The 27,705-nt window shown below is 47.6% G+C and overlaps 1 protein-coding gene across 5 annotated transcripts in view; it reads left to right on the top strand.

The window, feature by feature from the left end:
- APBA2 (amyloid beta precursor protein binding family A member 2) overlaps window positions 1–27,705 on the top strand; it is a 249,547-nt gene that overhangs the window by 196,730 nt on the left and 25,112 nt on the right. For 4 of the 5 annotated variants that reach the window (XM_045070615.1, XM_045070614.1, XM_045070616.1 and 1 more), the window contains 2 exons: window positions 22,018–22,163; window positions 22,759–22,794. In XM_045070615.1, the coding sequence (XP_044926550.1) occupies window positions 22,018–22,163; window positions 22,759–22,794 (182 nt within the window). The remainder of the gene's footprint in view (window positions 1–22,017; window positions 22,164–22,758; window positions 22,795–27,705) is intronic. The other variant, XM_045070618.1, reaches the window with a different exon arrangement.

The following is a 27,705-nucleotide window of genomic DNA, read 5'->3' as shown; positions in this document are numbered from 1 at the left end:
AAAAACAGTGTTATAATAAGCAAAGGTGCTCACGCATTTGGTTGGCGGAGTACTTTGTAAGCCCCTATTGTTATGGAGGGGGGTGGTTCAGCTGATTAGGGAACAGTCAGCCATCCCTTTGAATTACATCCCTTGAGGAACACCTGGGTGGCTCAGTTGGTTAAGCAGCTGCCTTAGGCTCAGGTCATGATCCCAGCGTCCTGGGATCCAGTCCCACATCGGGCTCCTTGCTCGGCAGGGAGCCTGCTTCTCCCTCTGCCTCTGCCTGCCATTCTGTCTGCCTGTGCTCGCTCTCTCCCCCTCTCTCTCTGATAAATAAATAAAATCTTAAAAAAAAATGCTTTGAATTACATCCCTTGACACTACTGATCAGGTTAATAGACTGAAATGTGTCTGTATAAGCAGCTCATTATGATCTAACACTTTTGATTAGGGTGGATATACTTGCATCCATATTCAGGCTATTACTTTTTTATTCTCCTGTCTTTTTTGAGGGGGTTAATATTGGATTTCAGCATTCAGTGTTGAGCCAACTTTGCACTGTCTGAATGGCCTCAGGGAAACTTGGGCTGCTCCTTTCCAAGGTCCTTCCACAACACCATAAAGAGCCTCTTAAATATGATGTTTCTTTAGCCAGGAGGCTGTTTCCTGCTGTTGCTAATGTTACAATAAAAAGTGTGGGTTTTATGAATTCTTTCAGTAAGCTGGTAATTAATTTTTATGAATATTTATGGGAGTAAGGTAAATCACTCACCAGAGATAAGTAACTTTAAAACCTCTCCTACCCTGGTTTTCTTTTTTAGTAAAGAGCTGACATCTGGGAAACTGAGACCCCCAAATCCCCTTTCAAGGGACTAGCTTGAACCAGGCTAACCCAATTCAAACTGGTTGAAAATGAATTGGTTTGCTCAACCCAGTTTCAGCGGGTTCAACATTGTATTGGCTCAGTGTTGCTCAAACTAGATTAAAAACAGTTTCAGACTGTTGGAATCCATGTTATATTGTTCAAATAAACTTGATTCTGTTTTGACCAACTCAAGTAGGCTCCAGTGGGTTTTGCCCAGGTATTTACATGTGGTGCTTATGGTTAAAACTGGATCAAATTGGTTTTCATCAGGCCACAGTAGATTGTGGTAATTCTAATCTAAATGACTAGTTGTAGTATTTTTCTGGAACTAATTATTCCTCTGATTCAGAGGACTGGACATTTCATAAATAGGGAAGATGCACCACTTTCCTGGGTGGTGGGAATGCCAGAATGGCTTGTACAGTCACACTGTTCCAGTGAGGTAGGCTCTTGTGGATCCAGGAAGCTCACTTTTCAAAGTATCATGGTGTCATTTGGGCAGGACTCTCTCAGACTGCGTAGGGGAATGGTTTGGGCATTAGACTCCCCTGGTTCTTGAGTCTGCCCTCTAACTAGAGGGGAAGGTAGTGGAGAAGGATTAAGAAGCACTATCAATGCATAGGTGCTCTGAGAAGTACCACTCACTTGTAGCATTCCAGAAGTCTCGCTTCCCTAAACCAGCTTAGAAATGTTCTAAACCAAAATCAAAACAATGTGGGATGCCTCAAACCAGTTTTGATGGGCTAAAACTGCCTGTCACTAGCTCAAATAAATGTGGATAGCTTTAATTTAGAATTTCCTGTGGCTCAGTTGGTTGAGTGTCCAGCTCTTGGTTATAACTCGGATCATGGTTTCAGGGGCCTTGGATTGAGCCCCATGTCTGGCTTCACGCCCAATGGGGAGACTTCTTGAGATGCTCTCGCTCCCCCTCTGCCCCTCCCCCTGGTTGCTGTTTCTCTTTCTAAAATAGGTGGATAAATCTTTAAAAAAAAGAAAAAAGAATCTCTGTTAGGCATGCCCATGGAGTGGTTGTCAGAGATATTGGCCCCTGGGAACACGAGGGTCTTAAAAACCAGGATGGCTCCACACATCCTTCTTCAGGGGTGTTTCTTACCCTCAGGCTCCCTCTAGCTCCTGGAAAGCTGTGTGGACACTTGCAGAAGAGTCCAGCTGGAAAGCTGTATTTCCTGCCTTATTCCTTCTGAGAAAGCAGTCTCATGTCTACTTGAACTTAGGAGGCCTTATGAATCTGAATGTTTAGTTAAACCTTAAAACACCTTGAAGACCAACTCAGCAGTCTTCTCTTTGTCCCTCATCGGCCAGACCTGTGCCACATGACCAGTGCCCTGGACTTTAGGGTTGACTGGAGGATCAGATATTTGGCTTTCCGGGAAGGCAGGGGAGAAAGTCTGGAGATGAGGGAGCAGTTCCCCAATGTCTGCCTATCCGGCGAGTGTTTCAAGGATGAGGGAGCCCCTAGGACTTGTTCAGCCCTCCAGCTGAAAGTCTGAAGAGTTGAGAAGACTTCATATAACTGACAGGAAAGCAGGCTTTCCTCCTCCTCTGGGTGAGAAATCACACTGGAAGAAAACCTCCTTGGAGTTTTAAGGAGGGATGGCCTTCAGTCCCAGCACATGCCTTATTTCACACCTTGTAACTGTTAATAATAATGCAAGATAACAGTAATAGTCATAGGGACACCGTCCTAACCTTTATTGGGCATTTAGTGTGCAAGCCCTAGGGATGTGTGCTGTGCCCCTACTTCATGTCAGCCATCATAGGAGGGCTGATGCTTCTCCTCATTTGAGAGGTTAGGAAAAGTGGGGTTCAAGTGACTCATCTGAGGTCTGATGGCTGGGGACCAGGGGCTGTATCCTGGAGTAGTGAGGAATGGCGGGACCTGCAGGACCTGCAGGATGTCCTCTACTGCAGGACATGGAAGCTGGCAGTGGAATGAGTCCAGGTGGACCAGATGGTTGTCTACCTCTGAATGAGTTTTTGTAAAAGTCTAGCTTTTCCATAAAACCAGAAATGGGTTAATTAAAACCAGAAGTTTGGTGCTGGTCCCAAGCAATGAAGCCTAACAGTGGCAGCTTTTGGACAAAACCACAAGGGCTGATAGATAGAATTCTGCTCCTCATACTGTTCTAATCCAACAGCCAAAGCTTATGTGAGACGTCCTGAAACACTGCCCACCCCACCAACAGCTCTTGCCCTGTACTAGAATGTGGCCTGTCCTCAGGTATCAGGGCCCTGGGATCCTTTACAACCTATCTCTACTTTGTAACTTCCCACCTTTGAGAACGTGGGGACCCCCATCACTGCCAAGCCTGCCCCTCACACCTTCTTTCTCTTGGGGGTCCTCTCAGTGATAAAGCCACTTGTTTATTATCATGCCCTGAACACCTATGACCTGACCTCTTGAAAATGGGCAGTTGGGATGAACCTGTTCAGATGAGACTGCTGAACTGAAGGCTGCTTCCATCTCTTCCTCTTCAGCCCGTCAGAGGGGCCAGGCTCCTGAGCCACAGAGCAGGCCTGAGGGGGTGGGTTGGCATGGGTCTGGGGTGCTGTTGGCAGGAGGACCGGAGTAAGGTAAATCCCCAGCACCAGTGGGGCCCAGAGCGTTCCAAAGGGAGTTTATGAAAACCAAAATGACTTTCCTTTTTTACAAATAGTGTTTGATCTTGTCCAAATGGAGTCGTGAATAGGGATTAGACAGATTTTAAAATAGGAATTTTTATTCACTAGAGGTTTGTTATTTCTGAGTACTTCTTAGAACAAGCCAGAAGCCATAAGAATTAAAAATGCATTCTACCCTGGAAATCCTTATTTCCCTTCTCTGTCTTCATATCCCTGTATTTCTCCCTTTTCTGCCTGCACATCCCACACCCCTAATCCCTTTCTGCAATCAAAGCTACTGTTGAGTCTCTGGTGACTCATCCCAGAAATTTCTTGGACATATACAAAACCATAGATCTTTTTCTTAAAATAGAGGTTACACTTCTTGGGCACATGAGTCCTTACTTCTTCTTTTTCTTTTTTCCCTTTTTTGAGATTTATTTATTTATTTGACACAGAGAGAGCATGTACACAAGCAAGGAGAATACAGGTTAACAGGAGAGGGAGAAGCAGTTTCCCTGCTGAACAGGGAGCCTGATGTGGGACTCGATCCCAGGACCCTGGGATCATGACCTGAGCCAAAGGCAGACGCTTAACGACCGAGCCAGGCACTCTTGCTTTTTCATTTCTCACTTCCCCTTGGAGATAAGCTACTACAGAGCCTCCTAATTATTAAGTGGCTGCCCAAGATTCAGGTTCATGGACATATGATGGGTACTAATCAGTCCCCAGTGGACCACTTGTTTGGTTCTGGTCAGTGCAGCAGTGAGCAGCCTCATGGATGTGTCTCCATGATCATGTGCTGTGTTCCTTCACAGAAGCTGTTCCTAGGTAGAGCAAGGTTGCAGGCCAGCCAGAAGCAACTTGGGTAGAAATGCCCAAGAGGGAGACGGTGTCACCAACACTGTCAGCCACCAGGCCAGTGGATGGAAAGTGGCATATTGTTGGTTTTACACTCAACATCCTCCACTGGAAGTGAAGCTGGGATGTCTGAGTGGCTCAGATGGTTAGGTGACTGCCTTCAGCTCAGGTCATGATCCCAGGGTCCTGGGATCCAGTCCCACATCGGGCTCCTTGCTCGGCAGGGAGCCTGCTTCTCTCTCCGCTTCTGCCTGCAACTCTGCTGGCTTATGTGCGCACTCGTGCTTTCTCTCTCTATCTGACAAATAAATGAATAAATAAAATCTTTTTAAAAAGAAGAAAAAGAAGAAGAAGAAGTGAAGCCAAATGCTGTTTCATGCATTTACAAGCCTTTTTGGATTATCTGTTTTGTGTGTGTTGAGTTTGAGGGGTTCTTTATAGATTTTGAATATCAGTCCTTTGTCTGTATTGTCATTTGTGAATATCTTCTCCCGTTCCGTGGGTTGCCTCCTTGTTTTGTTGACTTTTCCTCTGCTGTGCAGAAGCTTTTGATTTTGATGAAGTCCCAAAAGTTCACTTACGCTTTTGTTTCCTTTGCCTTTGGGGACATGTCTTGAAAGAAGTTACTGTGGCCAATGTCAAAGAGGCTACTGCCTATGTTCTCCTGTAGGATTCTGATAGATTCCTGCCTCACGTTGAGGTCTTTTATCCATTTCGAGTTTATCTTTGTGTATAGTGTAAGAGAATGGTGGAGTTTCATTCTTCTATACATATCTGTCCAAGTTTCCCAGCACCATTTCTTGAAGAGACTGTCTTTTTTCCACTGTATATTTTTTCCTGATTGTCGAAGATGATTTGACCATAGAGTTGAGGGTCCATATCTGGTCTCTCTTCTCTGTTCAACTGGTCTGTGTGTCTCTTTTTGTGCCAGTACCATCCTGTCTTGGTGAACACAGCTTTGTAGTAAAGCTTGAAATCAGGCAACGTGATGCCCCCAGTTTTGTTTCTCTTTTTCAAAATTTCCTTGGCAATTTGGGGTCTTTTCTGGTTCCATACAAATTTTATGCATGTTTGTTCCAGCTCTTTGAAAAATACCGGTGGAATTTTGATTGGGATGGCATTGAAAGTATTTCTAGGCAGTATAGACATTTTAACAATGTTTGTTCTCCCGATCCATGAGCATGGAATGCTCTTCCATCTTTTTGTGTCTTCTTCAGTTTCTTTCACAAGTGTTCTGTAGTTCCTCGAGTACAGATCCTTTACCTCTTTGGTTAGGTTTATTCCCAGGTATCTTATGGTTCTTGGTGCTATAGTAAATGGAATCAATTCTCTAGTTACCCTTTCTGTATTTTCATTGTTAGTGTATAAGAAAGCCACTGATTTCTGTACATTGATTTTGTATCCTGCCACATTACTAAACTGCTATATGAGTTCTAGTAATTTGGGGGTAGAGTCTTTTGGGTTTTCCATATAAAGTATCACATCATCTGTGAAGAGAGTTTGACTTCTTCATTGCCAATCTCAACACCTTTCATTTCTTTTTGTTGTCTGATTGTTGTTCCTTGAACTTCTAGTACTATATTGAACAACAGTGGCAAGAATGGACATCCTTGCTATATTCCTGATCTCAAAGGGAAGGCTGTTAGCTTTTCCCCATTGAGGATGTTATTTGCTGTGATTTTTTCATAGATAGATTTTATAAAGTTTGGAATGTTCCAAACATAATCAGGAATGGATGCTGTATTTTGTCAGATGTTTTTTCTGCATCAATTGAGAGGACCATGTGGTTCTTTTCTCTTCTCTTATTGATTTGTTCTATCACATTGATTGATTTGTGAATGTTAAACCATCCTTGCATGTCAGGGATAATCCCACCTGGTCATGGTGGGTAATCTTTCTAATGTATCGTTAGATCCTATTAGCTAGGGTCTTGTTGAGAATCTTGGCATCCATATTCATCAGGGATCTTGGTCTGAAATTCTCCTTTTAGGTGGGGTTTTTGCCTCATTTGGGGATCAGGGTAATGCTGGCTTCATAAAAAGAGTCAGGAAGTTTTCCTTCTGTTTCTATTTTTTGAAGCAGCTTCAGGAGAATAGGTATTCTTTCTTCTTTGACCATTTGGTAGAATTCTCTGGGGAATCCATTAGGTCCTAGGTTCTTCTTTTTTGAGAGTTGTTTTTTTTGTTTTGTTTTGTTTTGTTTTAATCACTGCTTCAATCTCGTTACTAGATATTGGTCTATTCAGGTTGTCAATTTCTTCCTGATTCAGTTTTGGAAGTTTATAGGTTTCCAGGAATGCATCCATTTCTTCTAGGTTGCTTAACTTATTGGCATATAACTGTTGATAATATTTTCTGATGATTGTTTCTATTTCCTTTGTGTTAGTCATGGTTCCTACCTATTCATTCATAATTTTGTTAATTTGGGTCCTCTCTCTATTCTTTTGGATTAGTTTGGCCAGTGGTTTATCAGTGTTATTGATTCTTTCAAAAAACCAGATTCTAGTTTCATTGATATGTTCTACTGTATCTCTAGTTTCTATCTCACTGATCTCTGCTCTAATCTTGATTCTTTCCCTTCTTGTATGTGGGGTTGGCTTAATTTGTTGTTGATTCTCCAGTTCTTTAAGGTGTAAAGACAGCTGGTGTGTTCTGGATTTTTCAATTTTTTTGAGGGAGGCTTAGATGGCTATGTATTTCCCCCTTAGGACCACCTTTGCTGTGTCCCATAGGTTTTGTACTGATATGTCTTCATTCTTATAGGTTTTCATGAATTGTTTAAGTTCTTCTTTGATTTCCTGGTTGATCCAAACATTCTTAAGCAGAGTGTTCTTTAGCTTCCAAGTGTTTGAATTCCTTCCATACTTTTTCTTGTTGTTGAGCTCCAATTTCAAAGCATTGTGGTCTGAGAATATGTGGGGAATAATCTCGGTCTTTTGGTATTGGTTGAGCCCTGATTTGTGACCCAGTATGTGGTCTATTCCATGTGCACTCGAGAAGAGTGACTATTCTGTTGTTTTAGGGTGGAATCTTCTGTATATATCTATGAGGTCCATCTGGTCCAATGTGCCATTCAATGCTCTTGTTTCTTTATTGATAGTCTGCTTGGATGATTTGTCTAATACTGAGAGTGGCATGTTAAGATCCCCTACTATTAATCTATTCATATCCATATGACTCTTTATTGATTAACTGTTCTCTTATGTAGTTGGCTGCTTCTGTATTGGGGGCATAAATATTGACCATTGTTCAATTGTTAGGTCTTCTTGGTGGATAGACTCTTTTAAGAATGATATAGTGTCCTTCTTTATCCCTGACTACAGCCTTTAGTTTAAGGTCTAATTTAACAATCTGAGAATTGCTACCCCAGCTTTCTTTTGAGGCCCATTGGCATGAAAGATGCTTTTCCATCCCTTCACTTTCAGTCTGGATGTATCATTAGGTTCCAAATATGTCTCTTGTGGACAGCATTTGGACGGGTCCTGTCGTTTTATCCAATCTACAACCCTGTGTCATTTTATGGGAGCATTTAGGTCGTTTACATTGAGAGTAATTATTGAAAGATACATTTTTATTGACATCATATTACCTGTGAAGTCCTTGTTTCTATATATTGTCTCTGTAAACTTCTGTTCTATGTCACTCTTGGTTCTTTCTTCTTTTATGGAACCCTTCTTAGTATTTCTTGTAATGCCTGCTTGGTGGCTACATGCTCTTTTAAACCTTGCTTGTCTTGGAAGCTCTTTATCTCTTCATACATTCTGAATGTCAGCCTTGCTGGATAAAGTATTCTTGGATGCTTATTCTTCTCATTCAGTGTCCTGAATATTTCTTACCAGCCCTTTCTGGCTTACCAGGTTGCTGTTCTGACAGGTCTGACATTATTCTGATGGACCTTCCTCTGTACATAAGGAATCTCTTCCCCCAGCTTCCCTCAGGAGCTCTTGTCTAAAATTATGATTCATCAGTCTCACAATCAAGTGTCTCGAGATCTTTCTAGATTTGTTGATCTTGGGGGATGTCCTTTCTGCCTCAGGGACATGAATGCTGGATCCATTCCCCAGATTGGGAAATTTTTCATCAAGAATTTGTTCAACTATATCTTCCAGTCTTTTTTCTTTCTCCTTCCCCTCAGGGATCCCAGTAATTCAGACGTTGGAACGTTTCATGGCATCATTTATCTCCCTAATTCTGTTTTCATGGTTTCCAAGGTGTTTCTTCCATCCTTCCTCCTGATCCTTTTTCTCTATCAGTTTGTCCTCTAGATCACTAATTCTTTCTTCTGCCTCGGTTACCTTAGCTATTAGAGTATTTAGATTAGATTGGATCTCATTGATAGCATTTTTAACTTCTTCCCAGGGAGACTTTCACTTCCGCCCTTAGAGATTCCATGTTGTCACTAATGGTTTTCTCCAACTAGCCATTGCCTGGATAATTGTTAGTCTGAATTCTCTTTCTAATATACTGTTTACATCCATATCCAGTAGTTCTGATGGAGAAGGCACAGTCTCCAAATTTTCCTCTGTTGGGTGCTCCTCCTCCTAGTCATGCCACAATCTAGGCAAGGTGCACCCTCTCCACCGATGTCTTCTGCCCCCACATAGATCCTAAAGTATATAATCTTAGATCTCAGGCTGATTTCATGGGTGTTTCAGAGTGTTCTGGTAGATAATTAGATGACTTTAGCGGACTGGTTGAAACAGGGTCTCCTACTTCTCTGCCATCTTGCCCCTCCTCAAACTATCAGCTACTTCTTCCAGGAATATGTACACATTCATTTCTTTCTAATTTTAGGATATAATTCCATCAGTAATGAGAGGGGAGAGTCAGCAGCTTAGATCTGATGGAGATCCAGTGTCCGCAATAAGTGGCTGGTGACATCTACAGAGTCCACAACAGGAAGTAGGCCAGGCCTTGCAGAAGTCCCTGCTGGCAGCACACCCGCATGTATCAGGAAGGCCTCTTTGCCCTTCAGGGAGGTAGTAAGACACACCTGAGGTCTTACACAGGCAGTCAGGCCTGGCCCCAGTGTGTGGTCAATCAGTGGCTGACCCTGCCCCGAGGCCTTCTGGACAACGCCAGCCGCCCCAGCCTGGTGGAGCAGGAGACTACAGTCATCTTTTGATATTTTTGCATTTTTAAAATTTTCATTTAAACCCCAGTTCATTCTCACACAGTGTTACGGGTATTTTCAGGTATGTAGTATAGTGATTGAACACGTCCATGTATCACTGAGTGCTCATCGCAAGTGCCTTTCTTCATCCCCACCACCTGTTTCCCCCATCCCCCACCCTCACCCCTTCAGTAACTATCAGTTCTATTTAAGAGTCTGTTTCTTGGTTTGCCTAACTCTCTTTTTTCCCTTTGCTCATCTGTATAATTTTTTTCATTCCACATATGAGTGAAATCATATGGTATTTATCTTTCTCTAACTTACTTCACTTAGCATAATATTTTCCACCTCCATCCACATCATTGAAAATGGCAAGATTTCATTCTTTATTACGGCTGAATAATATTCCTCTGTGTGTGTGTGTGTGTGTCTACTACATCTTCTTTATCCATTTATCAGTTGATGAACACTTGGGCTTCTTCCATAGTTTGGCTATTGTAGATAATGCTGCTGTACACATTGGGGTACATATATCCCTTTGAGTTATTATTTTTGTATTCTTAGCATAAATACTAGTAGTGCAATTGCTGGGTTGTACAGTAGTTCCATTGTAACTTTTTGAGGAACCTCCATATTTTTACTTTTTAAAAAATGCATTTTATTTTACTATTATTATTATTTTTAGAGAGAGGAAGAATGTGAGAGTGAACATGAGTTGGGGGAGGGGCAAAGGGAGAACGAGAAAATCTTAAGCAGACTCATGCTCAGCGCAGAGCCCCATGTGGGGCTCCAGCTCATGACCTTGAGATCATGATCTGAGCCAAAATCAAGAGTCAGTCGCTCAACCAACTGAGCCACCCAGGTGCCCCTCCATATTTTTACTTTGCTGAACATTTTCTAACATCAATTGTATCTGTCTTTTTCCTTTGAAGCTACTAAGTTTTTGAGATTAGTATGACCTTAACAGTCTTTTTAAAAAAGATTTTATTTATTTATTTGGAGAGAGCATGCAGGAATGGGGGAGGGGCAGAGGGAGAGGGAGAGACAGCACCTCAAGCAGACTCCATGCTGAGCATGGAGCCAGGCGCAGGGCTCTATCCCATGACCCTGAGACCACAATCTGAGCTGAAATCAAGAGTTGGACACTCAAACAACTGAGCCACCCAGGTGTTCCAACCTTTACACTCTTACTATTATTTTTTTTTCCTTCTAGAACTTTTATGATTTTTTTCACTTGAGTTCCATATTTAATATTTCTGGAATTTATTTTGGTATATGGATCCAGAAATAATTACATTTTAATCCTTTTCTTGCAAACAGCTAGTCATTTGTGCCAAAACCATTCCATAAATTTTTCCCTCTCTGATTTGAAATGCTGCCTTTATCATATAATACATTGTCCTTTATACCTAGTTCTGTTTCTGGATCTCCATTGAGGTTCCAGAACCAAGCTGCTTTGTTTAATTGAGGATTTATAGTGCATTTTATTGCCTGGAAAGCCAATGTCTGACTTCTGTCACTGTCATTTCTGTTCAGAACTTCCTTGGATCCTCTTGTGTATTTTTTTTTTTCCAATAGAACTTGAGAATTAGCTTATCAGTTAAACAATAAAAATTCCTATTGGCATTTTTATTTGACATGCATTACATTTATCTTTTTATGTTAGTATATGAAATGGCAGAAGCTTCCATTTGAAACCCCATATGGGAAATCTAGGCCCTGCTGATCTCTCTGTCTCTGGCCAGCAGCCTTGTAAGTGAACTTGGAAGTGGATCCTCCCCTGTTCTGAATGGCTGAAGCCTTGGGAGAGTCCCTGAGCCAGAAGCATTGAGCCTAGGGGCACCAGTGTCCCCCTGCCCACAGAAACTAACAAATCCTTGTTGTTTTCAGCTGCGAAGTTTGGGACAATTTGTGATGCATATATATAGATAACTGATATCCTATGTTTTTAAGATAAGCATGTCGTGTTTCATACTGATTTTAAGATAAAATGCACCATGATTCATATTGTCAGGACTGTAGGGTTTTTACATTTGTACATTTTCCCCATCCTCAAGGACACCCACCTAATTCTGCATTTGTTTTATTCTATCAATCATACAATAGTCTCAGAGTAATAAGACCAACATCACCAAGGACATGTGATTATAGATACAATTCAGGATTCATTTGCATTGACTTTGGTCTTCAGAGGATAGCCCAGGAGGGATGTACTGTTAAATTACTGCATTTTGAAATCATTCAGAATAGTTCTCTTCATTACCATGTCACGACTGCATTCACATTTAGATGCTTTTTTTTTTCTTTAGGAATTTGTTTTTTTCATTGAATTTTGTCTTATAATTATATAAAATACTTCCATGGTTCTGAAGTCAAGTATAGAAAACAGGATGTCTGCGAAGGCGTCTAATTTCTTACCCCATCACCCCACCTCCCAAATCCTTTCCTCCCTCTGGGGATCACCAGTTTTAACATTTCACTTATTTTTAGTATCTTAGGTGAATCTCCCCTTTCTTAGGTAAATGGTAATGAGTTAACATGCTTATCTTCATCTCCCCCCCCCTTTTTTAAAGACATTTTATTTATTTATTTAACAGAGAGAGAGAGTGTGCAAGTGGGTAGGGGCGGGTAGCAGAGGCAGAGGGAGAAGCAGGCTTCCCCCCAAGCAGGGAGCCCGATACTATGTGGGGCTCAATTCCAGGACTCTGGGATCATGACCCAAGCTGAAGCAGGTGCTTAACCTACTGAGCCACCCAGGTGCCCACCTCCTGTCTTCTTTTTTACACTTAACTCTAAGCCCTGGTGATTATGCTGAGTTCTGCCCACTGCAGAGCAGTACATGGAGGTGCACTGTGCTGTTTGGATGCCTGCTGCGTGGATGGATGTCCCCTAGGCAGGAACATTTGGGTGGTTTCCAGGATTTTGTTCTTAGAAATAGTGCCACAGTGAGCATCTTCATGCCTGTGCCTTTCCCTGTTTTGGGCCAGTTTTTTTTATTCGTTCTGCTTTTTCTGGGATGTCATTCTCAGGTCCGAGGTCCAAGTGTGTTTAGGACCTGACTTGGGTAGATCTATCCACGGAATAGCTTGGCCTTGACCTTCCCTGACTCTTTTTCTTCCTCTGGCAGCTGGTGACTTTATCTCGCTTGTTGGGGGTCTAATGATCCATGCTATGGAACTTTCACATCCTTTCCTTCGGTGATGACCCAGCCTGTCCTGCAACCCCAGGCAGGCCCTTGCCTCAGTGAATGTTCCAAGGCTCTGGTTTCTTAGACGGCATTCTCTTTTTTATTGTAGCCCCCTTATGGGGTCCCCTTTAACAGGGGCTTCTGGGAGGCCCAGCTCAGCCCACGGCAGTGTTGGCTATCTGGCTCTGGGACAGGCTGGTGTGTGCGGTGGGGGACTGGTATTCAGGGCAGGTGGAGCCCTGCCAGAGCCCAGAGACCACGTCCCAGGTTTGTCGGTAGAAGGTCTGACCTGAGGTCCAACTTCATGACTCTGAGGTTCATCCGCTTCTGCCGCCGCCACTGTTGACACAGCTTCCCTTCCCCAGACCAGCTCTCGCCCTCATTTCAGTGGCTTGCCTGGCGTGTGGCCTCAGCACTTGGCCTGCTCCTAGCCCCTCCTCCCTGTCCTGTCTCCTTAGAGTCATGGCCCCTCCTTCTAGCTGAGACCAGTCCCTCTCTGTCCTTGTGAACCTCACCCAATTTGATGGGTTTTCTCTCCCATGTCTTACACTCTCCCCTCTGTGGGCTTCTGAGAGTGTCTGTCCTGACCTGCACGTGTCCATAGCCCACACTCGACCACATGCCGCAACCCTTTGCCTGGCTCTCCGAGATCACTGCTGGCTTCCTGGTCACTGTGCACAAGAAACGCAAGGGCTCCTTTCTCCTCCTGCCAGCATGGGCACAGCTGAACCTGCCCCTGGGCACAGGGTGCTGGAGCACGGTGGAGCTGAGTGCTAGGACCTCTCCCCACCATGTCCCCCTCCCCTGATGATTCTTCTGTGTCTGCACCAACACGCAGTTTATCAGGACCCCTGAGTCCAGCTGCCTCCTGAGCGCCTTGGAAGACTCCCAGTTTCCTGCATCTAGATGTGCAGAATACCCACCCCCAAGGCCAGCCCCCCCCCCCCCAGCATCCCTTCCTCATAGCTGCAGCTTTGTCCATCCCATGGTACAACCTGCTTCCCAGCACTCCTTCTGTGGAACTGAACCTCCAGAGTGGATCCAGTGTGTCGCTGTCTCTGACACCATCATCATGCTGGTCCACAACGTCACTACTATCACCGCCACCACTACCACCACCACCATCATCATCACTCACTCACTCACTTGCTAGGAGCAGTAGCTGCAGTAGCCTCCTAGATTCTCTCCCTTCTTCCCCTCTGTGGTTTGCCTCTCTGCGGACAGAGTTGCTTTGTAAAGACAGAGAGGCTGGGCCACATCCCTGACCAGTACTCTGCAATGGCAGTCCTTGGTGTAGCCCCAGGATCCTCGCCTCCAGCTGGCACTCTTTCTGCAGCCTCAGCTTGTTGCAAATGCTGGCTCGCTCCATGCACCCGGGCAGTTTGCATGTTTTGTAGCTTTTGAAAGGTGTTATACTCTGTCACCCCAGGGCCTTTGCACCTGCTCTTGCCTGAGCCTGGAAAGCTCTCTTCTCTTTTCCCTCTGTGATTTTTTGATCCCTTTGCATCCTCCAAGCCTCAGCTCAGAAAGCAGCTACCGCCAGCTTCTCAAGGTCATACTCCCCTGTTGCTTCTTGACAGGTCTAGCATCCTTCCTTCATGGCTTCACCACATGCCAATCCTGATGTGTTTATTCGGTGACTGTGGGACTGATTTTGGCCCGTGAGCTCCACATTTTCTGTCCTTATGGGAGGACTCAAAAATCCTAGTACCTGAATCAGTGGCAGTGGTCTTGTGCAAAGTCATTTGACTCCATGGGCACTGTCCTTATTTGTAAAATTGGGAGACACCGAGATCTGCTTCATGAGGATGTTGAGGACTGAGTGGAACTAGACCTTTGTTACACACAGAGGTCTGGTGTGTCAGGGGTGGGGACTGTTCTCAGCAACCTTTCAGATACACACTCACACGCCCGTCCTCTGCTGTGCTCTGACTCTACCCAGCAGTCCCCTCCCCACGAGACAAGCAGAAGCAGGCACAGGCCTTGAAATTAATGAGATCACCTGGATCCGGGCCAGTTGTGGGAAGCCTCTGTCCACCACCCACCTTCAAGATAATTTCCTCCAAAGGTGTCAGGGACAGAGGCTCCAAGGCATGACCCTGTTGGACTTCTCACCCCTTTCCCTGCTCAGAGAGGTCTGCAGGGCTTAGTTTTCCAACAGACATTTCAAACAGAGGCTTCCTCCAGGAGGAAGGAGCCTGGCACAGCCTATTTTTCATGTCCAAACTGTGCATATCCGTTCTGCATACGCTGACGTTTGTACAGTCACAACAAGAAACTCACAACAAGAAAACAGAAGTCAGCAATCATTCTCTGAGGACACAGGATGGCCTTTAAACCTCTTTTTCTTCTTTTGCCGTTCTGTCTCCCTCTGGTGGTCTTGGCCTAGGGTTAGTTCAAGAGTTGAGCCGAAGAAGAATTTACGCCCAGCCATAGAGGGCCCGCTGCTTTCGTAAGTCATGAGGCTCTGTGATTTGTGGTTCTGCATTTCATGATTGGAGTTGAGAGCAGTGTCTGCGAGCCTGAGACGCCCGCCTCCCCACACCGGCCACTCTTCTCTGCTTCCTAATAAGTGTGCAAGTGCGAGTGGGTCTGACAGGCAGGCAGGAAGCTGAAGGCACAGTTTTTGTTTTGTATGGTTTCCTTTTTGAAAGAAAGAGCAAGGCCGGGATGACAAGAACCTCCGGCGGAGGTGGGCAGCGGAGGTGGGCATCTTTCGGAGTTGTAACAAAGACCGCAATCTTTCTCCGGCCTCTTCCCAGGGAGCAGGCCCCCATGGGTGCTGGCGGTAGACCCCTTGGCCCAGGATGGGTGCCCTTCGCACCCCACAGCAGTCTGGGCTCCCAGATCTGCTGGGCCTCATTCGGGGGTGGGGGGTGGGGGGCAGCTTTTAATGTGTCTACTCAGGAACAGGATGTGAATGTCAGGAAGGTCTGGCGAGCTGCTCCTGGCCATTCTGGGAAGTGGCAAGGGGAAAGGCAAAGGGCAGTGGCCACAGAGGGTGGGAGTCTATTCAAAAGGCAAGGCCTAACCTCCCACCCCCAGGGACAGGTTCCACAGAGAGCCATTCGACTCCTGCCCCATAGATAGGGCATGAAGACCCTTGTCCTGGCCCAGGCCATGGGTGCTGGCTGTGGGTGTGGGCGCTGTGGGGAGCAGTTACCTCATGGCTGCTGGCACCACGGGACTTCCCCGCAGAACACAGTGGCACCATCTACTGGTCAGTAGTGGTCATTGCAGGGAGGACAAATGGTTTGGCCCTGCTATGTATAGGGTGACCATCAGCAAATGATGGGGACTTGGAACCACACTTACTGGAAAGAGTGAGGCCTGAGGGGAAGATGGCATAACATAGCAAAAATGGACACGCTTCGGTCAGAAGCCCTGAGGGGCAGGGCGGGAAGTTCCACCGTGGGACTGGCCATCCTCTTTCCCTCTCTGGGGGTGGCACCTGCCTTCCCCTAGCGAGTGACAGGTGCCATTGGGCCCGCAGTGCACACCAGGGCTGCTGATGCTTGGACAGGGAGGGGCTCCTCCCTCCACGCCCCTTCCCATTCTGCAGCCGTCCCCTCCCATCTCGCACTCTTTTACCACGATGTCGCCAGCCCTGGCCAGCTGGAGGGGGGTTGTCATCTCCAGAGGTAGGACCAAGGTGCCTGAGATGGAAGGAGTCACCGGAAACCCTGCCCTTGGGACCTGGCGCTTTGTAAAGAGCCAGCCCTGCCAGGGAAAGCAGGTGCTGGCCTGGCCTCTCAGCAGCTTTGCTCCTAAGATGACAGGGGAAGAAGAGGGCTTGTGTGCTGAAGGTCAGGTTTGCCCAAAGGGGTGCTCTTCAGTGTCACTGGGGCATGTATGTAATGCGAAATCCCAGAACCCACCCGATGGGACTGGGGCCTCTGCAGGCCCTTGGGCTCTGAACACGATTCTGGACACAGAGGAGCTGCTTGGGATATTCTTCTGTCCCTCCGTCCCTGACTTCAGCTCCAGGGGTTTTAAATCAGGCACTTCCCAAGGCCCCGTAGGGTACCGGGTTTGGAGAGGTTTGTACCACTTTGTACCTGCAGAGTGGGGACTCCCCACGTCAACGTGCCGGATATGGCTGCCTTATGAGTATGGCCTCTGCTCCGTCCCTTAACATCAGTGTGACCGTGGTGTCCCTTTGTCGTCTGAGCCTCAGTGGGCTGTCAGACCATGTGCCCGCAAGACCATGTGAGCGCACTCACTGGCCTCGGACCCTGCCCGCTGGCATTGCTGCTGTCCCCTCAACTGGTACTTGAGGCCCTGCCTCAGCTAAGTGCTATGATGTGTCTTTTGACTTACACAGAAATGAAATCTAATACTTCATTAACTAGTGCCTTTTCCTTTACATGCTTTTAGCATTTATGAAGCTCATCCTATTAATCTTACTTTTGCAAAAACCCTAAGAAGATAGAAATCAGGAGTTCCCCCTCACCCCATTTCACTGATGAGTAAATTGAGTCCCCCCAAAAGAGAGAGAGAGAGAGAGAGAGATGACTGTTCCAAGGGCACAAAGCCTTTTCGAGCAGGACAGTTGGAAGAGCTCAGACTCCCGCCGTGTCCCTGGATCCATGAGCAGGCTCTGTGGGACCCTAGAGGGCTGTCCCCACCTCCTCTCAGACCCTGAGAGGGGTCCCAGAAAACAACACACTCCTTTTCAAGGATTTCCCTTTGCATCACACAGGTCTGTGCTCACCGTGGCTTCTGAGAGCAGCCTTCCCTTTCTTCATCAGATGCAGGCTGCACCCCCATCCCCCTCACACTGGGGTTTGCTTCCTGCCTCCTAATTCTCATGGTCTGAGAAGACCTTGCTTGTTTGTTTGCTTTTCTTACTCAGCTCTCTAAGAGAGGGCACCTCCTTGCCTTAGTCCCAGTCCTTGTTGTGGTTGTCCCAAAGCCCCCACGGAGTGTCCCTCATCGTTGACAGCGGGAGGGGGAGGGGCAGGTGCCTTCCCTCTCTGCAGAACTGGGGGGGGCGGCCCATTCCGCACCCCGCCCTCACAGATACCCCAAGTGCTTGTTGCCGTATTAAAATGCTCATGACGGTAACGTGGCTTGCTGGGCCCTTCTTCTAAGCTCCGGCCCTGCCCTCACTGCATCCTGCATGGGCCCTGGGGTGGGCGGTCCTGGGGTCAGAGGCCTGGGGAGTTGTAGGCTCCAAAATGGGCCCCCTCTCCTGGCCAGCCCTTCTTGTCCTCGTTTCTTTGAGAGTCCTGCCTGCCGCGGGGTGGGGGGGGCACGGGGTGCCGGGCCACCCGCTGCTGGGATGGCCTTCCTCTGGGGTCTCCACAGTGTTCAGAACTCCTTTCTCTTGTATTTGGGCTTGTGGTCGTAGAAGGGTTTTTTGACCTCAATAGTGTAAGGTGCCTGCCCGCGGTGGCCCCTCGTTGTATCTGTGGGCCCTGATGTCATCATGGTGGGCACTTGGTCTCGGACCTCCCAGTGGGTGCACAGGCCTGTTTCGGAGGGGTGGCTCTGTGGGCTCGGGGCCGTGTGAGAAGCTTTGTGGACACTCCTGTGTACCTGCATGGGTGTGGGCGCTTGTACACGCATGCACGTGCGTGTGTGGAGGGGTGAGGGCTTGTTGACCCGTGATGGACTCTCGGTGAAGTGAGAGGCTCTGGGAGGAGCCCTCATAGTCCTCGCACTGAAGTCCCACCACCCAGGTTTCTGCGGGCCCCACCAGAGCCAGCACCAGCTGGAGGCCAGAGTGGGCAGTCCGGGAGGCAATTGGTAGACTGGGCTAGAAGGGAAGGCACCATCATTCCGCGTGGCCACTTGCACGGACCTTTGGGGAAGGTAGCGGTGATGACAGTTCAGATCAAGGAACGCTTGATCTGAGCATGCATGTGCGTGTGCTTTTCTGGGGTGTCTTTTAAATACTGGAAGGGTGAACTTATAAACCTGCCAGAAGCTAGGGTACCCACTGGGCCCTCCAGCCCACCTGGCCCCAGCCCCCAAACTCCACCCCTAATCCTTCCCACCACCAGTCCTCAACGCAGAGTTCACCCCCCACCAGCCCCTGATACCCTCGTCTCAAGGCCCTCTGTGCCCACCCCCCTCCTTGGCCTTCACTGACCCCCGGGGCTGTGGAGCCCTTGGACCACCACCCATCTGCTGCCACAGGCAGCCTCCAATGGATCCAGCAAGGCCAGCTGTGTGGGACGAGCTTTCCCAGAGAAAAGGATGTGGTGGGAGACCACCCAGAGGGGCAGCTCTCCCCCTCCAGACGTAGGCTCTACTTTCTCCTGTCTCCTCTCCCCACCCAAGGCTCCTGAAAGGACCCCTTCACTTGGTTCTGGAACAGAAGATGCTTCCTTCCTCCAGACACAGATGAGGGGCTGGGAGAGGTACTTGGGGAAAGGCTTTGCCAGCAGACTGTGGGAATTACGGGGGTGTCCATCCTGGCGGGAGGACTAGGTAGGCTCTGTGAGGGCTCTGTAGCCCTCTCAGACAGGGCTGCCCCCAGCCCTCTGAGGGGCGGGGTTTGTTCCCTGAGGGTTTGGGGGAGCCGCCCAAAACTTATCCAAGATCCCTAGAACAAACCATCTGAGCCCCCAAGAGGAAGGGGTGCGTCCTCTGGGCACTGCTAGGGAGGCTGTCAAGGTCAGTGGGGAGCAAGAGAGGGCATCCCCAGGGCAGGGGTGTCAGGATGCGAGGGTCCCCACCATTCTGTGGTTCATGACCTGGGGCGTTCCTAAGGTGGGACCTGCCGGGCCCATTATTACCAACAGATTCCTTTCAAACTTCAGAATACTTGACCTTGTTCTAAAGCACGTTATAAAAATTGCCTTTAGTGCAGGAGCTGGGGTGCTGGCTTGAGAGAGAGGGGAATAGGTCCCCGGCTGTCTGACATGTGAGCCCCTGGGGAGGGGTCTTCAGGCAGCCAGTTGAGGCTAATGGACACATGCTAGCACCAATTTCGGAGCTTTAATGGCAAGTCCACAGGCTGAGGCTTATTCCAGTGAAAGCCTAATGCACGGGTCCCCACCAGACATCTCCCCGTGGGCCATTATCTCCTGTGGTTTGAAGAGAACTAACGTTTCAGAAAGTAATTTGAAAAGCCCGCCCCAATCCAGGGTTGGCTGGACGTTCCCATCCCATCTCGGGGTGACAGCCTGCACACAGTGGGCCCCTCACTGAGCCCCTAGTGCCCGAGCAGCCGGGGATGGGCATGTGGGCCAGAGCTGGGGCCCCAGTCTCCGGGGGTCTGCTGACGTCGGGATGACAGAGCCCAGTGAAACTGCCCTTGTCCCCTCACACGCACGAGCCTCTGAATGGGAGCACTGGGTTTTGGGGCTCTCAGGACATTCTCCTGAGAGAATGAGAGGCCCCATGCAGTTTGCAGCAGGGGAGTTCTAAGAGGACCCTCTCGTGGCAGCGCGGGGAGTCACCTGTGGGTAGAAGGTTCAGGTCTTCGTCTTGCTGCTGTAACCAAGCACCAGAGGCTGTGGGGTTTATAAACCATGGAGGATGAAAGTCCCAGATCAGGGTACCCATGTGGTCAAGCCCCCTTCTGGGTGACAGACGGCCTTCTCTCAGTGTCCACGCGTGGCAGAAAGCAGTCAAGGTTGCTCTCCAATGTCCCTTTTATTAGGGCACAGATGCCATTCCGGAGGGCTCTGCCCTTCTTGACCTCACAGATCACCTCCCAGAGGTCATACTGCTAATCCCATCATGTGGGGCCGGGCGTGGGGTGTTGGGGGGTGGGGAGGGTGCGAGGGCTTCCGCATCAGGATTTTGGAGGGCCACAGGCGGTCCACTGCTATTCACACGGTCTAGTTGAAGGCCGCCCTCACGTCCAGGATGGAAGGAGGCAGTGGCGGTGGCGGAACCGGAGAGAGGCCCACTTGGACTGGGAGGAACAGCCTTCCGGGGTAGGTTGGTTATGGGGAAGGATGAAATGGTGCTTATGCAGTGGGAGAGGGGGCGCTTCTCAGGGGCACCTTTGGGGTCACCAACATGTTCTGAGGGTATTTTGGGCTGTGAATTTGGAATGGAACCAGTCTGCCTTGTTGAGCGGCTCTGGTTCTTTCCAGCGCAGGCCTGCAGGTAACAGGTGGCTGCAGTTGTTCCTCGGCCCTGGGGCCCACAGGTGGGACGTGGGGCAAGGAATCGTGGGTGTTGGGCAGATGTTATGGGACTGGTGGACAGTGGCATCCGGGCTTTTGGCAAGTCAAAGCTTTTAGCAGCAGAGCGGGTCAGAGGGGAGAACACGGTTCCCCACAGCTGGCTGAGGGTCGGGGTCTGGAAGGGACTGCTGGCCACAGGGACCAGCCAGCCAGCCCTGTGGACCGTGGAGTGAGGGGGAGCCTGAGAGTCAGAGCCAAGTTCCCTCAGAAGGAGGGGTCTGACCGAGAGGCAGGTAGGGAGAAAGAAGGCAGAGACTTGGAAAGGAAGGTGGTGGGTCTCAGAGGAAGGCCTAGTGATGGTCTGTGGGTTACAGGCTGTGGACCCGGGGCCAAATGCTCCCAGCCACCCGGGTCCATGTATGAGGTTTTCCAGAGCCTGCTCATAGACAGACGTGCCCGCTCATAGACAGATGGCCTGGGCCTGCTTTTGTCCTCTGGATGCTGAGTTGACTCGTTGGAACTAGACTGCAAAGCCTAAGATATTTTCCATCTAGCCCCCTGCAGAAAAGTTTTGCTGACCTTACCTATGGCTGTCTGTCCAATACAGCAGTCACTATCCACATGTGGCAATTTCTGGGTAAATTATGTAGATTGCATGAAATTTAAAAATTCATTTCCTCTTACAGTAGCCCCACACATGGCTAGCAGTCCCCGTATTAAAGAGCACCAAGATAGAACATTCTACATCACAGCAGAAAGTTCCATTGACAGCGCTGGTCTAGAGGCTGCAGGGGGGAGCAAGAGCTATGTCACCCAGCCTGGATCTGAGGTGTAGGGAATGAGGGGACCCATCCAGGCGGGCATGTGATAGGACCAGAGCCCTACAGCGCAGACGCGGAGGAGAAGGCCCCAGAAGAACGGCAGGGTAGTGGGCAGTTTCTGCTCTCTGTCCTGTTTCTGGAGGGCTCAGGGGTAAGCCTGGAAATGCTGTCCAGTTTGGGAAAGTTTGTCTCTGGGATTGCAGCATATGGTTGTCACCTTGGAGGCTGAGATGCCCTGTGTGACAGCTGCCTGAGGTCCCAGAACTGTCCTCCCGAGCCATGCATGTGGACTTTTCTGGTCTGGGCGTTGCATTTGCTTTCTTCCGTGTACCACATGCTGCGTGGCGATGAGGGAAGGAGACTGACCTTCCTCTGCTGACTGCGGATGGGCCCTGGGTCAGCCCTTTGCTTTCGTTCCCGGTCCCTGCGACATTATTCCTTGGTCCTCTGGGAGGATGCTGACTGTGCCCTCATCAGTTCCAGGGCCCTGTGAACCAGAAGACCTCATTGATGGAATCATCTTTGCTGCCAACTACCTGGGGTCCACCCAGCTGCTCTCAGAACGTAACCCTTCCAAGAACATCAGAATGATGCAGGCGCAGGAGGCCGTCAGCCGGGTCAAGGTACTGGTGGGCTCAGCAGGGCGCTGGTTTGGCCAAGTCAGCAACACTAATGGGGTCTGGCGGGAAGGGTGGGGGGTTGTCCGAGGAGATGCTCCCTCTGGGCAGGATAGGGTCTGTGGATGCTGCCAGCCCCTGGGGGCTGAGAAAGCATGTTGGGCCCCTCGTCTGTCCTCGCTGTCTCCTGACCTTCTTCATGGAGGCACAGGGACACGAGGTCATGGTGGTCTGGAGAAGAGAACACAGCACCCCGGGCCCTCCCGCTCCACACCCCAGCCCTGCTTCTCTGTCCAAGAGCCCGGTGCTTCTCTGCGCTTCCCGGCCAGTGGCATCACTCCGTCCCGTCTCACCCCCCCAGATCCAGGCGGTTGTAGCTGATTCCCAGCGCCTGAGGGACGCGTGGGGGGGCTCCTCGTGGTCAGCGTGTGTGCTCACTCAAGTGGTGGCTACCCACCCCTCCTGCCCCTGTGGGGGGCTTCCCCTGAGCACAGGGTTGGAGTCCCTTGACCTCCAAGACCAAAATAACTTGGCTGCCTCTTCCTTCTCTTCCTTTCTTCCTTCTTTTATCCGTTTTTCTTTTCTCTTACATGCTGCGCAGAGGATGCAAAAGGCTGCTAAAATCAAGAAAAAAGCGGTGTGTAGGGCTGAGGGCTTGGCCTGGGTTTCTGGGCCTCGTCCTGTGCAGTTTGGGAGGGTGCGGTCCTGTTTGCAGGAATACACATCATGCGGCAAACAGCTTTTTCCTCGTCCCTGGGTAGATAAATAGTAGACTTTTGAACAAACTACAGACACTGGTGTGTGGTGTTTTTTTTTTTAATTTTTAATTAAAAATTAATTTAATTAATTTAAAATTTTAATTTTTTAATTTTTGTTTTTAATTTTTAATTTTATCCACTTATGGAAAAATCTAATCATTGCCCTTTTTCCAGATTTCTTGTTTATTCTCTCCCATGCTAGAACACGGTTAATGCCGCGAAGTTCCTATTTCACGTAGATTTTTTTACAAGTGACATTTGACACGACCATGTGATGCATTTAACACTTAGGTCCCCCGTACAAAATTAATTAAATTGTTCTGATATTTAAAAACTCATTAGGCTTAATTTGTTAAATCAGGATGATGATGAGAAGGTCACTTTGCCCATGAGATGTGTTCCCCACTGGAAAGGGTTGCTGCGGGGCATCTGGGAGGCTCAGTAGGTTAAGCATCCGACTCTTGGTCTCCGCTCAGGTCTTGCTCTCAGGCTGGTGAGCTGAGGCCCTGCATCGGTCTCCACGCCCAGCAAGCAGTGTGCTTTAAAAAAAAAAGGGGGGGGGGTGGGGGCACCTAGTTTCTGGCCATGAGCCAACTTAAAAAAAAAAAACAAAAACAATCACGTTGGCCTCCAATCATGTGTTTGTGAGCCTGGTCACTTAGTAAATGCTCAGTCCTCTCGATATAGGAAATCTCAAATGTTCGGTGTTAGAAGACACTGATTTGCTGCCCTTTAAGCTTGTCTGTCGCTTAAAGGGCAAGAGATTCAATCCTCTGTTCATCACTTGAACAGCATTTTCTGGGTCTGGATGCTCACTTCCTCCTGTGATGAGACTTCTCTCCCTATGATGATATTTGCTCTTTGCCCGGTGGTGTCTCCTTGGATTCCTTGAGCTGTAGGAGAGGAAGGAACTCACCCATCTCCCTCCTCCCAGCGAGCCTTCTGCTAGGTACCTCCAGGCAGTGGAGATGGGCCTGGCTTTGCAGAGGTGGGGTATGCTTCCCTCCCAAGGGAGAGGGGCTCCCAGCCTTTGGTTTGTCCAGGGCAACTCTGGGCTGCCCAAGCACCAGGAGGCTGGAGAGGGGCTCTGGTCCTCAGTGTGCCATTCAGGGAGCCCAAAGGGGCTCCAGGGAGCAGGCGGGTCCAGCCCGGAACAGTCTCCTGCTGAGGAGAGCTGGTTAGATCCCTGGAGAGCTGTTCTTCCCAAACCCACGGCTCCTATTCTGGTCTGCTTACGTCTGGCCAGGCAAGCACTGAGAGGAGGATGCGTCACGAGTCTGGGACCAGGAGCAAGCAGCGTCCCCCACACAGCTAACCTGGAGTGACTATGGGGCCATGGCGCCCCATCCACAGACATGCCCACCCCGTTGTCGGGTGGCCTCTGTTGGATTCCTGCTGTTGACATACCCCCTTTCTTCCAGCAGAGAGCATGGCGGGGCGAGCTTTGCTGTCCCCTGTTCGGATCTGGTTTTGGCTTTCTCCATTCACCCCCAGTTCAAGCCCAGTCCCCGGCACGTTTGTCCCTCTTCTCCCATCAAGGGCACAGCACTCGAGCTTCCTCCAGAAATTGTCACTAAAACCCAGTCCATCTGCAACTTTTCTTCTTTTCCTTCTTCTTCTTCTTTTTTTTTTTTTCCCCTTCTGGCCAAACCTACTTTTTCAAGCAAGAGGGTTTTGAGGAACAATCCCATAATATGTAACATTTGAAAGCATGTGGACATACGTGCTTAGACATACATGTTAGAATATAATCCGGTTTTTCAAATCAGAGGAAAAGTAGTTCCTCTACGTTCCTGCTATTTTCTTTTTCTTTTTTTTTTAAGATATTATTTATTTATTTGACCGACAGAAATCACAAGTAGGCAGAGAGGCAGGCAGAGAGAGAGGGGAAAGCAGGCTTCCTGCTAAGCATAGAGCCCGATGCGGGGCTCGATCCCAGGATCCTGAGATCATGACCTGAGCCGAAGGCAGAGGCTTAAACCACTGAGCCACCCAGGCACCCCACGTTCCTGCTATTTTCAACTGCATTATTTTGAACTGTATTTTTTTCTTCTTTTAAAATCAGTTGAAAGCAGTGTCACCTCAGGGTGGGCTGAAAGCCCAAAAGAACTTTTCCCTTGAAAACTGAGCTGCAATGCAAATATATCAATATTATATAGGGTCTCTCTGCAACTCTTGATTTCTTGAGGAATTGTCAGCGGGGGGATTTTGGATTTCAGATTTCATAGCCAGGAATTAAATCACAGTTTCTGCTCTTTTTTTTTTTTTTTTTTTTTTTTTTTTTTTTTTTTTTTTTTTTTTTTTTTTATAGAAAATGTATTTTTTTTTTTTTTTTTAATTTTTTATTTTTTATAAACATATATTTTTATCCCCAGGGGTACAGGTCTGTGAATCACCAGGTTTACACACTTCACAGCACTCACCAAATCACATACCCTCCCCAATGTCCATAATCCCACCCCCTTCTCCCAAACCCCCTCCCCCCGGCAACCCTCAGTTTGTTGTGAGATTAAGAGTCACTTATGGTTTGTCTCCCTCCCAATCCCATCTTGTTTCATTTATTCTTCTACCCACTTAAGCCTCCATGTTGCATCACCACTTCCTCATATCAGGGAGATCATATGATAGTTGTCTTTCTCTGCTTGACTTATTTCGCTAAGCATGATACGCTCTAGTTCCATCCATGTTGTTGCAAATGGCAAGATTTCATTTCTTTTGATGGCTGCATAGTATTCCATTGTGTATATATACCACATCTTCTTGATCCATTCATCTGTTGATGGACATCTAGGTTCTTTCCATAGTTTGGCTATTGTGGACATTGCTGCTATAAACATTCGGGTGCATGTGTCCCTTTGGATCACTACATTTGTATCTTTAGGGTAAATACCCAATAGTGCAATTGCTGGGTCATAGGGCAGTTCTATTTTCAACATTTTGAGGAACCTCCATGCTGTTTTCCAGAGTGGCTGCACCAGCTTGCATTCCCACCAACAGTGTAGGAGGGTTCCCCTTTCTCCGCATCCTCGCCAGCATCTGTCATTTCCTGACTTGTTGATTTTAGCCATTCTGACTGGTGTGAGGTGATATCTCATTGTGGTTTTGATTTGTATTTCCCTGATGCCGAGTGATATGGAGCACTTTTTCATGTGTCTGTTGGCCATCTGGATGTCTTCTTTGCAGAAATGTCTGTTCATGTCTTCTGCCCATTTCTTGATTGGATTATTTGTTCTTTGGGTGTTGAGTTTGCTAAGTTCTTTATAGATTCTGGACACTAGTCCTTTATCTGATATGTCGTTTGCAAATATCTTCTCCCATTCTGTCAGTTGTCTTTTGATTTTGTTAACTGTTTCCTTTGCTGTGCAAAAGCTTTTGATCTTGATGAAATCCCAATAGTTCATTTTTGCCCTTGCTTCCCTTGCCTTTTGCGTTGTTCCTAGGAAGATGTTGCTGCGGCAGAGGTCGAAGAGGTTGCTGCCCGTGTTCTCCTCAAGGATTTTGATGGATTCCTTTCGTACATTGAGGTCCTTCGTCCATTTTGAGTCTATTTTTGTGTGTGGTGTAAGGAAATGGTCCAATTTCATTTTTTCTGCATGTGGCTGTCCAATTTTCCCAGCACCATTTATTGAAAAGGCTGTCTTTTTTCCATTGGACATTCTTTCCTGCTTTGTCGAAGATTAGTTGACCATAGATTTGAGGGTCTATTTCTGGGCTCTCTATTCTGTTCCATTGATCTATGTGTCTGTTTTTGTGCCAGTACCATGCTGTCTTGATGATGACAGCTTTGTAATAGAGCCTGAAGTCCGGAATTGTGATGCCACCAACGTTGGCTTTCTTTTTCAATATCCCTTTGGCTATTCGAGGTCTTTTCTGGTTCCATATAAATTTTAGAATTATTTGTTCCATTTCTTTGAAAAAGATGGATGGTACTTTGATAGGAATTGCATTAAATGTGTAGATTGCTTTAGGTAGCATAGACATTTTCACAATATTTATTCTTCCAATCCAGGAGCATGGAACATTTTTCCATTTCTTTGTGTCATCCTCAATTTCTTTCATGAGTACTTTATAGTTTTCTGAGTATAGATTCTGTGTCTCTTTGGTTAGGTTTATTCCTAGGTATCTTATGGTTTTGGATGCAATTGTAAATGGGATTGACTCCTTAATATCTCTTTCTTCTGTCTTGCTGTTGGTGTAGAGAAATGCAACTGATTTCTGTGCATTGATTTTATATCCTGACACTTTTTACTGAATTCCTGTATAAGTTCTAGCAGTTTTGGAGTGCAGTCTTTTGGGTTTTCCACATATAGTATCATATCATCTGCGAAGAGTGATAATTTGACTTCTTCTTTGCCGATTTGGATGCCTTTAATTTCCTTTTGTTGTCTGATTGCTGAGGCTAGGACCTCTAGTACGATGTTGAATAGCAGTGGTGATAATGGACATCCCTGCCGTGTTCCTGACCTTAGCGGAAAAGCTTTCAGTTTTTCTCCCATTGAGAATGATATTTGCGGTGGGTTTTTTCATAGATGGCTTTGATGATATTGAGGTATGTGCCCTCTATCCCTACACTTTGAAGAGTTTTGATCAGGAAGGGATGTTGTACTTTGTCAAATGCTTTTTCAGCATCTATTGAGAGTATCATATGGTTCTTGTTCTTACTTTTATTGATGTGTTGTATCACATTGACTGATTTGCGGATGTTGAACCAACCTTGCAGCCCTGGAATAAATCCCACTTGGTCGTGGTGAATAATCTTTTTAATGTACTGTTGAATCCTATTGGCTAGT

The sequence above is a fragment of the Mustela putorius genome, unplaced genomic scaffold, assembly GCF_011764305.1.
Source record: "Mustela putorius furo isolate JIRA1106 unplaced genomic scaffold, ASM1176430v1.1 tig00003972_pilon_pilon_pilon, whole genome shotgun sequence".
NCBI lineage: Eukaryota > Metazoa > Chordata > Mammalia > Carnivora > Mustelidae > Mustela > Mustela putorius.
This window is presented reverse-complemented; position numbering and strand designations above follow the sequence as displayed.